At 54.0% G+C, this 17,397-nt stretch overlaps 1 protein-coding gene across 1 annotated transcript in view; it reads left to right on the forward strand.

The window, feature by feature from the left end:
* The first annotated feature begins 7,722 nt into the window (after positions 1–7,722).
* Positions 7,723–17,397, forward strand: part of LOC113999307 (ephrin type-B receptor 1-like) — a 29,336-nt gene continuing 19,661 nt past the window's right edge. Inside the window, exon 1 of the mRNA XM_027742667.2 lies at positions 7,723–7,891. Within this exon, the coding sequence (XP_027598468.1) occupies positions 7,834–7,891 (58 nt within the window). The 5' untranslated portion in view covers positions 7,723–7,833. The remainder of the gene's footprint in view (positions 7,892–17,397) is intronic.

Genomic DNA, 17,397 nt, shown 5'->3' on the forward strand with positions numbered 1-17,397 from the left:
AGGACCTCGCGCTCAGGCCGCCTGGTCCTTCCCCGCGTTCCGTCCCTTTCCTGGGTCGGGTTTTAGTTCCGCTCTCCGGCGGCAGCTGCCGGTGCAGGGCCCCAGTGCTGCCGGCTGCTGACCTCCAGAGGCTGGTGGGAGAAAACCTCGGCCACCCGAGTGGCCTCCGGGCACTCGGGCTGCAGGTCCCCAGCCCGGGCAGCAGCACAAGGGCGCGTCCGGCCCCAGGCTAACGCTGGTCCTTGCTGGTGGGTAACTGGGACAGGAGGCGGCTGGCCTGGGTGAAGCCCTGAGCAGCTCTCCTCGCTCGGGGGCTCCCCAAAACGTCTCGTCTAATTTGTACCAGCAAGGAGCCCTTTCTCCAGTGGGAGGGATCCGCCCAGATCCATGGCTGGATCTGGCAGCTGCTGCTCAGGCTACTCTAGGTAGGCTGAGAGTGTAGGAATGGGGACAGACTGTCCCAGTGACCCACGCTCAGGTGTGGAGCTCGAGACCCTCCTCAAGTGCTGCCTCTTCCCAGAGTTCATGCCCTTGAGCCAGGGATGTGCAACCTGGAAAGGGGCCTGGGATGAACCTGGTGGCATGTACAGGAGTGATGCCTGCAAAGAGGTAGCATATGTGTTCAGGCTTTATTAGGACAGTTTCCTCTGTAACTGAAAAGCCCCTTGCTGCTGTATTTACCTTCCTGGTGGGGACTGTCACTGTCCCTGGCTGGCTGCGGTCACCCCAAAGGGCAAAGCTGGCAGAGAGGTAGAGGGGCATGGAATGCTGCTCAGGTGGGGATTGTTCTGCCCACACTGAAATAGTCTAGTTGCAAATGATGGTTTTGCACAAGCTGTTATAGCACCCGCCAGTTAATTTTCAGAATTACCCCTGCATAAGTCTAGAGTTTTGCCTGAAAGATCTCTTTCAGCTTCTTCTTTTTTTTTTAATCCAAATCCAGATTTTTCTATTCATTTTCTGTAACCTGGTATTTGTAAATGGAAATAATTTTGTATCCCTACTGGATTTTTAAAAACGAAACTGCAGGTAACTGTTAAAAGCTTTCTTTGCAGACCCTGATCAAAAGCCTTTGCAGGTTTTGATCCAAAAGCTCTGATTTCAGTAAAAAAAAGCTGTTGTCCATCTGTCTTCCCCCACCTGTATTGCCCTCTCTGCTCTCCTCCCCTTTCCACTTAGACGAAAAAACCCCGTGTTTCCACAGGCTCAATCAGCATCAGAGGCACTTATTTAAAGGGAGGAAGAATATCATGATATTTCACTGCCTGTTTTGGATTCTGTGAAGGAATTTCATCCCCTCCCAGTTGCCACGTCTCTGGCATCCCTCCCAGATCTGAACTCTCTGGAGGACGGAGGCAGAATTATCTCTGAGCTTTGCAGCTGCCAGATGTTAACCGATGAAACGGCAGCCTCCCGCTTCCCTCTTCACTCCGGGTAAACCTCTGCCGGCCTGCCCTGTTTGAAATGCAAAACTCCCTCAAATCCCCTCTCACAGGGTTCTTGACGTCTCCTGTCAATCAAGCCTGGCAAAGACTCCCTTCATCCCTCTTCCAGCAGCTTTGCCTTAAGAGCTGCACTTGTGTGTGGCTGAGTGAAGTGCCTGGGCATCCTGAGCCGTGGTGTGGAGGGGTGGGAGCTGAGGATGGGGCAGTTGTCACATCCCTGGAAGGTAGCTGTCCTCTCCTGCCTGGCAGAGTAACCAGGCACAGTCTTCCTCCCCTCCCTGTTGGTGGTATGCAGCGGAGCCAGGGATGTGCAGGTCATTAGCAGGGTCATCCCAGAATCATTTTGGTTGAAAAAGACCTCCAAGTTCATTTGAGTCCAGCCTATGCCTAATCCCCACCTTGCCACCCATTCCAGAGCACTCAGAGCCATGTCCAGTCTTTCCTTAAACACCTACAGGGACAGTGACTCCACCACCTCCCTGGGCAGTTCCACTGCTTAACAACCCCTTCCGTGAAGAAATTCCTCCTGGTTTCCAACCTGCCCCTCCCCTGGCACAACTTGAAGCCATTTCCTCTTGTCCTGTCCCTTGTTCCCCCCCCCTCTGGCTCCCCCCTCCTGTCAGGGAGTTGGAGAGAATGAGAAGGTCCACCCTGAGCCTCCTTTTCTCCAGGCTGATCCCCCCCCAGGTCCCTCAGCTGCTCCTTGTATGACCATGAGACCGTGGCTGCTTGAGCATGGTGGGAGCCAGGACATGGCATCTCGTGGTCTTGGCAGCTGGTCCCTTGGGAGGGACTTTGGGAAGGGCCACCTGGATGTTGCCAACTGCCCCTGTGGTGCCCGTCATCCCTGTTTGAAGAGGCCCACGGGTGCTGCTGGGGCAGTTTGATATCTGGGATATCAAAGGGGTAGCTTGGTAAAGGCTTTGCTGGGATGCAGGTTTCTCTTGGGAGCAGTGAAATGCTCAAGGCAGAACTCGCTGGGTGAGGTTTAGTGTGTGTGCAGGGAGGTTACAGGGCTGCAGCAGCTCCTTCTGGCCTTCACACCCCTCCGTCTGCGAGGTCCATGGTGAACACAGCAGGGAGGCTGCAGTGCCTGCAGAGGCATTCACTGGCTTGTGTGAGTGTCTAGTGGGTTTGTGGCTTTGAATATTCCTGGTTTTGTTCCCTTTACCTGGAAAAAGCTGGGGTTGTTGCCCTGGGGATGGCAGTGGTACCAGGCACCGTGTGTGCTCCGTGAAGGGGTGCAGGACACATGCCCTTGAGTGCAATCATCCATGTAATTACCCTGTGAGCAATAGGAGCAGGGGGAACAATCATATTACCCTTATGATAGTGTTCATGGGACCATTGATCACGGTGACAATCGGGAATTCGTCACGATAAAGGAGGAAAAAATGGGAAGCTTCCTGTGCATGAGGTGAGCAGCCGATCCCAGACAGCTTTTTGCTCTTTAGTGGGTGATTTCGGCAGAAGAATGTCTGAATGGGACCCAGGAGCAGCAGATATGAGGTGGGCTGGACCATTCTCCCTTGTCCCTGCTTCTTTGGAGGGACTTGCATGTTAAAAACTTGCCAGCTCTTCTGTGCTTCCAGACATGGGGACACAGCTCGGATTGCAACAAGCCAAACGCTGCGACAAAGTGAAACTCTTGTGGCAGGTTCCCCTCCCTGCTTTTTTTTTTTTTTTTTTTTCCTTTTTAAAGCTTCCAAAGATAAATTGCATTTTGCTTCAAGATAATGAAATTTCCTTGGAGAAGCGACATATTTTTCTGTGGCTTTTGCATTCGGAACATGAAGAGAGTTTTTATTTTAAATCTCCATTGAAAGTGTTTGTCTGTCTATATTTTGCTTTCTTCCCTGTGAATGTTCTGACTTCACAGAGCTAGCAGGGACATGGAGATGGAGTGTTTCTGTCACTTATTATAGCTTGCCTTGGCATAAAATTTAATCTTTGGAATTTTTTTTTCCTTCCTAAAGAAATGAAAGTTGAAGCCAGATTAGAAACAGATAAAAAGATGTCATCCATCCTCAGACAAAGCAGTTTTGTTTTTCTCTTTCGCATTTGCCTTTGTTAATCCTCTGCCTTCAAAGGGAACAAAGAGATCCTTCCACCTGGAGAGGCTGGGAAAAAAGGAAAATCGAGGAGCAAGTGGCACTCCTGATCTGTGCTTGTGTTGTCCCGTGGCAGGCGTGTCTGCTGGGACTCACAACCACCCTGGAAAGCCCAATTAAGAGGAAAAACCAGGTGGCAGAAATTGCAGCATCTATGAAACAAAGTGGATTTTTTTGTTCCTAAGAGGAACTTGCTGATCTTTACCTGTCTCTGCTGTCTATTGCTAGAGGAGTAGTGCCTTCCCTGCCTCCTTCCCTGCCTCCATGGCAGTGTGGAGTGAGGGACACGGCGTGTCCATTGTGTTACGTGGAGCCTGGAGTCCCACCAGAGCTGCCTTAACACGGCTCCCCTCAGTGATTAATATGTTCTCAGGCACCGAGAGGCTCAAGGCACTTGGCACTTGACTGTCTCCTATTTCGGAACTTAATAAACAGAATATTCCAGCAGAAGAACCTGCAATTTATCTTTCAGTACTGTGCGGGGAGTTACTCCACGTCCCGGCTCTGGCTGCGTCTCTTGCCCAGGGAATTAATAGACTCTTCCATACCCCAGCTCCCTCTGTTCTCACTCTGGTTGCCAAATTAACCTTCATCTCACCTACTTTTTCTTCACGTCTCGCTTCAATTTAGTCCTCAAATTGTTCACATGACAAAGGAGTCGTCCTTCCTACAGCTTCTTCTGCTCTGATAAGACACCTGAATTTTCTGTGAATGCCTGAAGAGGACAATAACTTCTCTCCCTCCCTCTCTCCCGTTTGCTTCCCGATGGTTTAAGCCCCGAAGTCTCCCTGAGGTTATTTCCCCTGGGAGTACAGTAAGCAGTTTGGGCTGCACTGTGCCAAGTGGCTGAGTTGTGCCCTGAATACACCGAACGTTTAATGCCGCTAATTAATGATATTACATCATATTACATTTATGTGGGCTCACAGGAGGGGGTTCAGCTCCGCAGGCGATGCTGCAGGGGTTGGATGCTCCTCACCATTGCCACCCGTGTTCCCTGTCTCATCCGGCTCGCGTGTTGTGACGCACGCTGGACGAGTCTGGAGGGCTGGAAAACTGAAGGAATCTGCTTTTCTCATGGGGGAGAGGATTTACCAGCTCCTCAGGCTTCGACTCCTGGGAGGATGCTGTAGGTGCAGGCTTTTTCTCTGCAATTAATGCACAGGCTGGGAGCAGCCTGCACTGCCTTGGCAGGATTAGGGATGCGGGAGCGCTGCTCCTGTGCTGTGTGCAAAGCTTCCTGCCCTCCCCGCAGGCCTGGCCTCGGCTCGGAAAATAAACCGGGAGCGTCACGGCTGCTTTAGCTCTGTTCTTGTTCTGGCCTGGGGAGGCTCCCATGTCCTCTGCCAGCTCTGCTGCTCCACGGGGCTGATGCAGGGGAGGCTTGTTTGACCTTTCTCCTGCTCTGAGCCACTCCCATGTTAGTGAGTGGCTTGCCAGGATCCTCCTGCCACCAAGGATACCGTCCCAGTGAGCCCCTGCTCTGAGCTGGCTGGTGGTTCTGGTACACCCTCCGGGTGATGTCACAGGATGTGTCAGGCTCTGAGGGCTTGGGCTTGGCCACTTCACAGCTCAAAGGATTTGGGGTGACCCCTCCAGAGGCCCCCTTGCTGCATGGTTGCTCACAAGGGCAGCCTGGTGGGATTCATCTTAGAGCTTCAGCTGGTCCCATCACAGCCAGTGTGGTGGGGACAGTCAGGGACCGGCCCAGGCTGTGACCCCCTTGGTCTCAAAAGCAGTTACAAGGGATTTTTGATGAGATCTGTGTCGCGGTGTATTGTAACTCTTGATGCTTCCTTTCACTGGGATCCCAGATCTTCATCCTCCACAAAGGGTTTGGCATCGCCTGAAGCAGCATCTGAGAACAAAGGCAAAGCTGTTAATTAAGACAGAGCTAATTCTGGCAGCAGGCTGCCGCCATCTCGACGCGCTGCCGGCTGCGAGCGCAGAGGGACCAGCCGGGCACGCGACGGCCCAGAGCCTTCCCGGAGGCTCTTCATGCTCTGAGCAGGCCTTTGCCCCATGTCCTTCCTGCACAGGTGCCTGGTGGGCAGAACTGGAGGTTGCTGGTGGCCCAGAGAGTGGTTTTGCCTTCCCCGAGGTGTTTGCTGAGCGCTGCGGTGCTGCCCCTGCCTGGGCTCCTGGGGCTTCTGCTCCATGGGGCCGATGGCAGCTCTGGGATGGGGGGTCCTGGGGGAAAGGAAGAGATGGGAGCTCACCAGTGGCTGCCTGGTGATGGGTGGGGCACTGTAGGAGAAGCCTCCTGGCTCTGAGAGGGAAATGAAGGAAAACGTGCCAAAAACCCCACTAGGCTTTAATGTCCTTGGTGTGTCCTCCAAGAGGACACTGGTGGGCATAGTCTCTGGGGCAGCTGCTCACCACAATCCCATCAGGCGAGCAAGGAAGAGTGGCCCTGGGGCATGGTGCTGCCACCTCCCGTGCCTACCCTCCAGATGGCAACACGGCTTTTTTGGAGCCGTGTCCTCCACGAGAAGCGGAGCCTTTGCTGTTGGGAGACTCGGAGCAAGGCTGACGGAACAGAAAGCGTTTTGAACAAACACAGCTGGCTTTCACCCAGCGCAGCCAACTCTTTGGCCAGCTGAAAAGAAATCAGAAGAATATTGATGTTTTATTCTTTTTTTCCCCACACAGAAATTGTCAGGCTTTTTTTGGTCAAACGTTAGTTTCTGAATGCGAGTTTTTCAGTTGATAACAATTATTTGGGAGGAAAAAAAAAGACCCAAACTGAGGCAGTTCTCTGTATAACTCACAGGCTCAGCTCTTCATCTCTTGTATTCTCAAACGATTAACATTTTTTTGCTTTGCACATCATGAATATTCTATACTCGAGCTGTTACTGAGTTGTGCTAGATCAGATAAATAACATGGTGTTGCTTTTATGGCAGACTGGATAAAGATGCAAATAATACTGACATTTACTTCACAGTTTTCTTTCTGTGATCCTCTGAGTGAGTAAACTGGATTGCTGAGATATTCATGGGAAGGAAATGGAGAAGGGTTGTCAAGATGAAAGCAAATTTCCTTAAAACTTAGCCAGAAGGTTCTTGGCAATTTTTTTCTGTTATTTGCTCAGCTGAATGGGAGCTTCTTGAAATATATTTTGCACAACCGCAGAAGGAAAACTCTTATTCCCGTGGCACCGCTGTTTTTTGCGCACTCTTTCCCTGAAAAGCCGATGGTTTTCCAGCGCTCGGTGCCTCCGCGGGGTTTCTGGTCCCACCGTGGTGTCAGGTGGGCGGCCGTGACCGCAGTGAGCCCTGCCCGCGCTGTTTGTCCTCTCCCGCGTGTGCTGGGATGCGCGGATCCGTGTGGAGGGAGGGATGGGGTCGGCTGTGCTGTCTGGGTGCGGAGCGGGAGATGTTGAGCCCTGCGAAGGGTGACCAGGGTGGGATGAGACGGACAGGGCGAGTGTCCTTCTGGACGGTTCCTTTCGGAGGCTGTGGATGTAGATCGCTCCTGGCCGTGTGTGGGCACCAGGACGCGGCCCTGGGTGGCAATGCCCGGGGTGCTGCTGAGGGATGCCGAGCGCCCTGGTGTCCCCCGGGCCAGGCAGCTGCTCCCCCGCGCTCCGGTGCCCCTCTCACCCCGGAGCAATGCCCAGGAGAAGGCGGGGGCTGAGGGGACCCCGCGCTGTGCCCGCTGTGCCCGAACCCGAGGGGATCGGTGGGGGGGGCAGACGGGGCACATCCCCGCGGGGCTGCCGGTTCGCTCCAGGCTGCCTTTGGCGGTGAGAGAGGAGAGCGGGATTGCGGCAGTCTGAGCTCGCCGGCCCCTCGCCGGGTCCCGTCCCCTGCTGTGCCCGGTCCCCTCCCGTGTCCCGGCGCTGTCCCCGCCGGGGCCGACCCGTCGCGGGTCCAGCTGAGGGGAAACATGGAGGGGAGGGTGCCGCAGGTCCGCCAGGGGGCGCCGTCCCCCTTCGCACGGGCGCGCGTGGCTGGCGGGGGCGTGCCCGGGGCGGGGCGCGGCGCGGGGATTGGCGGGGCGGTGCCGGGGGCGGTGCCGGGCGGCGCGGGGATTGGCGGGGCGGCGCTGGGGGCGGGGCCGGGCGCGGCGGGGGCCGGCGGCGGCGTGGCCCCGCGCGCCACTCGCGGCTGCGATGTGACCCGGGCGGGCGGGGAGCGGCACCGGCTGCGCCTCCGGCCCGTCCCGGCCCCGGCCCGCCCTGCCCCGGCCCGACCCGGCCCGCGGACGTACCCCCATGCCCGCTCACGGCCGCCCGCCGGTAGCGGCTGACGCCTGCGGGGCCCGAGGAGGCGATGGCTGCGGATCTGGTGGTGCTGCTCTGCCTGGCCGCCGCCGCGGCCGCCGTGGAAGGTGAGCGGCGAACGGGACCGCCGGGAGCGGGCGGGATGCGGAGCCGCGGTGGGAGCAGCCGGGGGGCAGCTCCCCCCGCCGTGCGGCACCGGCGCGGAGCTGCATCTTGGCCCCGGGGCCCCGCCGCCGGTGCCATCCCGCGGTGCTGGCAGCCCGTGCCAGAGGGTGCCCCCGGCAAGGGGCCGGGGATGGCGGGGGGAACCCGCCCGGATCCGGCTGCTCCGGCTCGGGTCCCCTCCGCAATGGAGCCCTGCCCGGGGCTGCGGTGGGGCCGCCCCAGGGACCGCTCTAGGTCCCCACTCTGGTCCCCGGGGCCGCGGTGGGGCCGCCTGCGGGGTCTCCTCTGGGTCCCCTCGGGTCCCCGGGGACGCTGCGGGGGCCGTGGCGGTGCTTGGAGCTGCCTCTGGCAAACCTTCCTCCTCCCAGCGCCGGCGGAGGATGGATGCGCCGGGAGCCGTGGGCAGGTGGGCTTCGTTCCCTGGGATGAACTGAGCCGGGGGATGCTTGCCCGTCAGTGGAGATACAGGGCAGGTGCGTGCCCGTCCCCGTGCCGGTGGGCTGCGGTCTTTTCACTGTCTCCCGCCTGGTCGTGGGATTCACTGTGCTCCGGGAAGGCTCACAGCTGAGACCCAGGCTCCGGTAGGGTCTCAGGCCTGGTAGGACAAGTATCGCTTATTTTATTTTTTTTCTCTCTATTTTGTCACTGCCACCTTTTTTTCCTGGTACGGCACGGGCTCGCGGCAGGGCTTGCCCAGCGCTTGAGCGGTGGCTGTGGCAGGGAACGTGGTGCAGCCCCTTGCTGGTGGGCAGCGAGAAGTGTGTGGTTGCAGGGAGATGGTGCGCGGGGTCTCAAACCGCTGCTGGCCGATATGGGGCTGGACCCTCCTCGGGGGGATTTATAATGTGAGCGTGGTTGTGGCTCAGCTGGAAGCTGTCGGAGGTGGCCGGAGACTCCGGCTCAGCGAGGAGCTGGTTCAGGAGCTGGAATGCTGCCGCGATGGTCTCAGTGGGGTTTGTGCCCTCCGCTCACAAGCACAGCTGTCGGATCGGGGCGGGCAGGCCCTCTTGCTGCAGCATCCCTTTTCCACGGGCTTTTGGCTGACGCAGGTGTTGGCTTTTCGTATTCCTCGGGCTTCCTCGCCTCATCGCATCTCCGTAGGAATGCCTCGGGGCGGAGGTGCAAACGGGCGCGTGTTCGCTCGGCGGCGAAGCCGCACGTGAAGAGGCAGGACCTGTTCGCAGCGCTCGGCTCGCCGGCGTTTGCAGCGTCAGCTGCTTGAGGCACTGCTGGAATCGCGGCTGGCTGGGACACCTCGGCTCCCTTCCCGGTCCGAGGGCACTCCTGGGTGTCACCCGGGGTGTTCCCCAGCTTGTCCCGAGCCACCCCCGGGAGCACTGGCAGAGCCAGCGTCCCTGCCCGGCACCGAACCTGTTGAGGAGCGGTGGTATTTCTACTCTGATGAGGAAGTTGCTTGGATAGTAAAGTAGTATCCTAGGAGAGATCTCAGATTTCAGGGAAAATTTTGGACGGGGGATTTCTGAGGCAGAGCAATCGCATCTGATTTGGAGTCAAGGCGAGATCCTTCTGGCGTGGTCACATAAAGAAAATGCCTTTTTATGAGGTTTATTTAAGTCATTGAATCTCTTGGAGCAGACGCTGAATTTGCTAGGTTGAAAAGTGGGTTTCTCTAATGGAGCTGAAGCATCTCCTAGGGCCTGACCTGCCCTGGGGTCTTGCTTTCCCCCTGGAGCATCCGCAAGGCTGGATTTGCTGGCAGCCCTCTCTGACAGCGAGACAAACCCACGGCGGGCGCCCGGCTCTGCCCGGGGCTGCAGGAGCAGCTGAGCGAGGGATGGCTCCCTGCATCCCAAATCAGCCAGCGAGACAAAAAGTCTTTTTTTCTGGGATGGCGGGAGGAGACGTCTGGGGGTCTGGACCCGGCTGGAGGGGAGGAGGATGCAGCCGGGGTCAGGGCTGGGGCTGCCTATAACCCGCTCCCGTTATCCTCCATAAAACCTTGCTAACTCATTGCCTGCGGCACGCGAACCTGGAGGTAGTACAGTCGCTCGTCTGACTTTTTTTACGGTTCCTTGGTTTTTTTACCAAATCCAGTGGCTTAGCTGATCCTTTTCTGCCGGACACCTGGATGTTTGTATTAATTTTAAAATTTTTTTGTGGCTTGGAAAGAGGAAGAAGGACGCGAGGAGATGGCAGCGCCAAATACTCCGTCTCTCCCACACCCTGCAATCACTCAGGAGCCGCTCGCGTGCTCTCTCTCGTGTTAGCTGAACCAAATATAATCCCATTTAGCATATAGAGAGGGTGGTAATGGGCTGACGATGTACGTTTTAACTCGGGGTTGGAGGTGCCAGGTGGGGCTGATGACCATTTTGGTGCAGCTCCTTCACTATTTCACCTGCCTCCCCGCTCATCTCTGCGTCCCTGCCTCGCGTCTGCTCGTTTAAAATCCACGTTTTCCTCTCCGCGCTTGCAGCATCACGATAAGCAAAGCGCAGGAGGGAGCTGGAAAGCCCTGCTGGGGGCTGGCGGATCCGGCTTAGCTTTGCTTCCCGTGCTTATCCACTCGCTTGGGAACCGCAAGCCTGGGAGAGGACCAGGGATGGGGTTTGGTTGGAGAGCGACGTCCCTGGATCCTGCTCCTCGCGTGCTGCCCGCCCCGGGCGCCCCTCTCCTCCCGCCTTGGCTCGGGATGTGCACATCTGTTGCAGGGCATCCTTTGGGCTTCCTGCGCTTCCGCCCGGCGCCGGAGCGGAGCCTGTGCCTGTGCCGAGCAGGCTGAGAGCGGCGGCCGCCCTGCCCTTCCCACCGTCACCAGCACCATGTGGGCTCCCACCTTTGGCCCAGCTGCTCCGCCCGCAGCACAGCCGTTCCCAGGGAGAAGCTAGAAATAAGTCTCCAAGAGGGAATTTGCAAGTGCTAGTGTCCTGCGTGGGAATTTATAAGTGCTACTATCCAGCCATCCCTTTACTTTTGGTTTGTTTTGGGGTTTTTTTGGTTTGTTTTTTTTTTTTTTTTTTTTTTTTTTTGCACAAGCTACCTGGGGAAGGAAAAGAAAGCCCTAAGGGGAAAACCCTTATTCTCGGTGTGATGAGTGAGCCCAGATCTTGTCAACCTGAAGGGAAAGCATTTTGTCGAGTCATGGAAAAGGGGCTTGAGACCGCAGGTGCCTGGGTTACCTTTTTTTTACTAATTGCTGGTGTTTCCACTCGCGGATAAGGTGAGAGTCTGTGATAAATATATTTATTTTCCTGGTCTTTTGGATGTTGGGTTGCTGCATTTGTTTGGTGGCCCTAACTACTGTGACATGAACTGCCAGGGGGTTTGCAAGGTGGCCTCTCACCCATCCTGGGTGCAGCTCCTGACACAACAGACCAGAGTATAAACCTTCCACTGGCCTAAAAAATCAGAAGAAAATATAGATGTTTGATGATGAAGGAGCCCAAATGTGTTCATCTGGCTCTGGATCCAGACACGGTGCTGAATACATGTTTCTAGCAGAGATGGGTTCTGCAAGCTAAAGAAGTGCTCAGATTTAATGAAAAGGGGGAAATAGTCCCTTGGGCAATGGGTAACTCAATGCCAATCAGATCAGCACAGTCCTGGAAACCCTGGTCCTGGTGCAGCGGGAATGCTGAGGGATGAGGCTGATGCAAGCGAGCCCCAGACTCGTGTGATGCTGTCCAGAGGATGCTGTGGTGCTCCGGTGCCTCTGAGCAGACATGGTGGGAATAAGGAGTCGTTTAACAGCACAGCAAGGCTGAGTAAATAGCTGGGGTTGGGAAAGGGAAAAAGGGAATGTTTTTGCCAAATATTCATTAGGATTTGAAAGCGCATTTCGGTTTGACCTTGTTCTCCTGCTGCAAACATTCGAGCTCTCAGGCATTGCACGCAGTCAGTGCTTGAGTGAGGCAAATGTTAGGCTTGGATGTTGGGTGGGTGGCAGTTTGGGAAGGCATCTCCTCGGATGGAATGGTAGGAATTTGGAGTGCGAGTCGCTGGTGTGATAGAAGGGGTGCAGATAACCCGGGGATGGGAATTCGGGTCCCCTGGTGACTGAGAGCACCTTGTGAAGTGGTGGTGGGTGGTGGGGAAGGCAAATGGATGTGAATCCAGAGGACATCGTGACCTGTGAATGGTGCTCCTGCTGGCTGAGCCTGCGGCATCCCCCCTCAGGTTAGCGTGGGAGCAGAAAGGTGTGGAAAAGGGTGGAGCAATGGCAGAGTAATGTCAGGAGAGAGCTGGGACCCTGGGTGGACACAGAGCTGGTTGTTCCACTGTCCAGCTTTTAGAGGTAAAACCACAGTCTTTGCAAGAAGGAGTGGCGTGAGAGGCTGCTTGGAAGCGTGCAGGGAAGGGAATGGGCATGGAGCTGCTGCAGGCAGCAGGTAGAGCCAACACAGCCCTTTCCTTAGGGACAGTGAGAGCAAACTCTTGCCCAAATCAGCTCTACAGCTTCCCAGATAAGTGGCAAAAGTGGATGGGCTCCCTCCTTCCCTGAGTCACTTCCAGCCGCAGCTGAATTTTTGAAGTTGTTTTATTTCGGTCACCATCCATTTTCCACCAAGTCACATCACGAGAAATGGTGAGAAAAACAGGGGATGCGTGTTTGTAGGAGCGAAAGGATCTGCGCTTTATTTATTTATCTATTTATTTCTCGCAACTTTTGAATTATTAAAGCGTGTTCAGCGGAGATTAACTTTCCCTGCTCAATATTTATTATTGTTTCATTTCCCTGAAAGTTGGAGCTTTGATGAATGGGCTGGAAGGTTCTGTAGTTTCTCTGTGGCTAATCTAGGTACGTCCGTATCCTCTGCTGAAAAGCTAATTTGTAATTTTCTATGGTAATGCCGCTTAGTGGATTATAACGATGCACCGGGGTCTGCTTTTCCTCCCGCTCCTCTGCTGGGGGAACAGCGCTGCCATCGGAAAATGGTGTCAAACCTGGAAACTGGCCATTAGCCCCCTAAATTTTCGGTCTCATAACAGAAATCCAGAAAGCCCGTGGACCATCTGGTCTGTTTTCTCACGTCTGGGCTGGAAAGCATCCGCCTGCCCCCGGTGTGGTTTCAGGGATGGGAGAGGTGGCCGGAGCCAGCACCCTGTGCCGATGCCACGACCCGTCTGCCCGTGTGGGTTTGCGTCAGCGACCGGAGCTGGATGGTGTGCGCAATCCCTGCTCCTGCAAACCTCTCCCACCACCCCAATTATAATCAAGTGTTATCAGTCTTTTGAATAATTGAAGAGGCTTTCTGTTGAATATTTAATTACGATAATATTTGGTTAGCGGGGGTTGTTGGGCTCCATTTGTGCAATTGAGAATTATTGCAAGAAAACAACCTGTTAAAAGAAAATGTTTTTGTCTATGATCATTGATTTATCTTTTTTTTTTCTTTTTAAGCTAATCAGTTACTTAGTTGAAATTGGTTAATTAGCTGAGCTCCATTAAGACTCTTCAGCATTTAAACTTGATGTTTCTAAATAATTATAGTTTTGCCTGCTAAGCCCACAACCCAGGGTGACCTAATTACTATTAAAGGGAGACGTACTTTGGTCTGGCTTTAATAAGTCCCTGCTGGGAGCCCCGTGGTGAAAAATCACAGAGGCAATAGTTCAAAGGGGAAGGGGCTTGTGCCAAGCCTTGGATGGGGAGGATGACTGTCCTTCAGCCTTGCTTCTTCCAGCCTAAACCAGGGATGCTCTTGATTTGGGAGGAGAGGAGCCCCAGAGCATCCCCATGGCTGGCATCTCTGTGCCATCCACTTATGGGACCAGTGGAAGGTGATGGCAGGTGGTTGCTTGGAAAACAAGAGAGTTAGGATTGGTTTTAGTTAATTGAGTGTTAATTTGCTTGTTTTCTCAGTCATTCCCCTTAATAAGCAGGTGGAGTCCTTTCAAGATCTTTCCAGATGGGGGGAGAAAAAAAATACAGTATTAAGTTAATCTTGTTTATTTTGTTTTTTTTTCTTTTTTTTTTCTTTTTTTAACAGTAGTAAGGTTATTTTGGTTATTATTAAGATCTAGTGGAAGGTGTCCCTGCCCATAGCAGGGGATTGGAGCGAGATGATCTTTAAGGTTCCTTCTGACCCAAACCATTCTGTGATTCTAGGATTTTATTTATTTATTTATTTATTTATTTATTTATTTATTTATTTATAATTTGGAAATAGCCATGCCAAGTAATTAGAGATTAGTGGAGCCTCAGGTATGTGCTCCTTTGTGTAGTGAATAAAATGTTTATTATCTGTAGAGGCATCCAGTTGGGGTTACTGGTGGTTGGAGCTGATTAAGCTTTAATTTGTTATGCAATGAGTAAAAGTGGTAACTGGGAATAGGTGACAGGCTGTGGAAATCCTCACTTTTAGGCCATTTCATCCCATCCTTGGTGGGGTCTTCATTGTGGCTTCAGAGGATTGTTTCATGATATTTTCTCCCCAAAAGTCCTTCTCACATCCTGCCTGCCTCTACAATCACCAGTACCCTTTGTGCCACATCCCAGCAGCAACTGGGCACCAAGCTTTGGATTATTCAAACCCAGCCAGCCTTTTCCTTGGACTGCTCTGTGCATGGCTGGGTTTTGGTGTCTTTGCCTGGCTGTATATTACATTTTTGAGGGGAAGGGCAGCTCAGCCCACTGGGTGCTCTCCTCTCCTGGTTTTGCTGTCTACCCTCTCCAGTCCTGCAAACCCCAAGACCTGTTGCACATCCACATCTTTCCCACCCTTTCCCTATTTTCTTTACGTTTGCAGGGCAGAGCATGGGGACATCTTTTTTTGCGCGTCCTGGGGCAGGGCAGGTCACCTTCTTGTTGCCTCCTAGGCTCGATTTCAGGTGGAGGCTGCTTCTCCTTCAGCCCCAAAACCTGGGAAAACAGTGTCTGCTTTGAGCACGGGGTCAATCCCCTGTGTCCTCTCCTTGTGGGGTGTTGTGGGTGAGCCAGCAAGTGACACCCAAAACACAGTCGGGTGACAAAGCCGGGGTGGACCCAGAGCTGGTGTTGGTCCCCTGTCTCCTTGTGCTAAAACCCACACCACGGGTGGAGGGACGGAGCAGGGAACGGCAACGTTTGAAGTTTTATGGAGGTTTTTCATTTCTTTTTTAGCAATCAGAGGCCAGGGACGGGCCTTTGATTACTCGAGGTCTCCGCTCGCTTCTGCCGCTTCCGTAGCCGCGGGGTTGGAGCCGCCTCATTATTGTCCTCGCTGGGGTCCTGTTGATGGGAGGATAATTGCTTTTTGCTCAAAAGACAGTAAATCACCGCAGAAGAGGCAAAGGGGTGTGAATTACATCTTCCCCGGGCAAACCAGGAACTTGGCAGAAGAGTTGAAAAGGAAACACCATCCTCCAGAGGCAGGAGGAGATCGGGGCTGGCTGTGTGGGTCTGCTCCGGTCCCACTGCCCTCAGGATGGGGGGAGCTGGGAGGGAGACAGCCTGATGTACTGGGCACAGGCTGGGGCTGACCTTAGTGGTGGCTGGGCACTTTAGTTTTTCACCCAACACCTGTAGCTTCCTATTTCCAAATGCCCAAGGAAGGAGATGAACACGTAGGGCCAGAACAGGAGCGGGGTGCTCTCGGAGTGCTGCATTAGGCGCTGGCTCTGCTTTTCATTTGAAACAAACGTGTTTGGAAATAACAGAATTGTCAGAATTGTACTGTCAGAAGTAGTTCTTACAATGTTTTTGGCTAGTCCAGCACTTTTGCCTCCTGTGATGTACCCATGGAGCTGGTGAGGTTGCTCCATGGGTGTGTTTACCTGTGGTCTGTAGCAGCCCGGAGGTGCCTTCAGTGGTAACTCCATCCCTGTGCTTCTGCTGTGGTTGTTTTTAAGGCAGTGATCTTTAATTTAATAAAGGAAATTATGGGCATGATCTGGCTGCAGGCAAACCCAAGGCACATGGAGCTGCTTCTCAGCCCGTGGGGTTTGGCTGGAGCTCTCCAGAAGCTCCATGCAAGTCTCTTGGAGATGCGTGGCCTTTGCTGCCTATGCTTTGCCCCTTGAGAGGAAATTGCTGGTGAGGGTCTAGGTGGTTTGAACACATCAGGGTCTCAACAGAGGCACTGTGAGATCACATCAAGTGATGTCATTTGGACCAGAGATGGAGCTGTAAAGGGGTAATTTCTGGTGTCATAAAATAGAGGAGGATCAGCTCCGTGCCACGTCTCCTGGGGAGTGATGTGTGGCATCTTGAGCCGTGTAGTTGTGCCAGGTAGCCTCTGTCTTGCTCAGTGAAATGAATAAAAGCACCAGCTGAGCAGGAATTAAAGGCATCAATGCCTTTTTCTTTGGCCCCAGGTTGGGTCAAGCCCTCCTGAGCTCTGTCCATCAGCTGGCAGCGCTGCCCCTGACCCAGGGATGCCGCAGCCAACCTTGTAGAGGAGAGCAGGTGGGTGCTGGCTGGTGGGCGCTGTAAGGTCACGACCTAATTGTGTTCAGTATTTAAAGATCAGCTTTACTCTCGCTCCATGTGCCATGTGTGGGTTATTCCCGCAGTGGCTGCACCGCTGGGCGCTCACAGGAGCTCCTGCGCTCACAGCTCAGCTCCAGAGCCTGACCAAGGCTGTGGGAAGACACTGTTAACTTCCAGGGGCTCTGGATGAGGCTGGAGAAGAGGGGCTGCTTTGAGAAGGGCTCTGCTTTGAGCCCCCTCTAGCGCTGCCTTTGTGTGCCAGCGCTGTGCTCTGCTGCCAGGGCTCATGGGAACGGGGAAATCCCTGCTTTTGCACCGTCCCTAACTTGGGGGAAGATGGCCCAGCTGCCTCCCACCATTGGGACCCACTCAGTAGCATCCCTGAAGATGGGGATGCCTCCCACCAGTGGAATACACTCAGCAGCATCCTGGAAGATGGTCCATCTACCTCCCACCAATGGGACCCACTCGCAGCATCCCCAGGGCTCCCTGCTGATGGGGCTTGAGGAGCGATGGGCGGGCACCCACCTTACCCTGTGCCTCTATAACTCCTGTGTTTTCCCACTCTGGACCCTGTGGGTCTGGTGTGTGCTTTGGTTGTTCCCAAATGTCATCTCCTGAGTCACGGGGCCAGCAGATTTTTTGAGGTGGCTCTGCGGCAAGGCACGTTTTTATTTTGTTCTTTAAAGCTTTGCGGTGTTCAGGGGAAACTGGGATGTCTTTGAACCATTTAAAGTATTCCTAATAGGTTACCTTGAAAGCTTTCCGCAGTCTTGAATGAATCAAAGTGCAAATGTTTATAATGCAACACCCACACAGGCTGGGAGAGGAATTTTATTAAGGCAGGAGAGTCAGAAAACAATAATAATAAAACATGTTTTATGAAGTTGGTGAGAAACTTATAAACTAGGTGAAGTTTTACAGCAGATGAATTTGATACAAGTTGTAAATTTGAATTCCCAGGCTGGTCCTCAGGTCTTGCTCTTTATTACCTGAAATAACATTCTCCACTTTTAATAGTTGGCTGCGGCAGAGCGAGCGTGGTTTTATCTCTCTAAATGATCCGCCGTGCGTGTC

Source organism: Pipra filicauda, unplaced genomic scaffold, assembly GCF_003945595.2.
Source record: "Pipra filicauda isolate LSUMZ 115617 unplaced genomic scaffold, ASM394559v2 scaffold90_size2875636_pilon, whole genome shotgun sequence".
NCBI lineage: Eukaryota > Metazoa > Chordata > Aves > Passeriformes > Pipridae > Pipra > Pipra filicauda.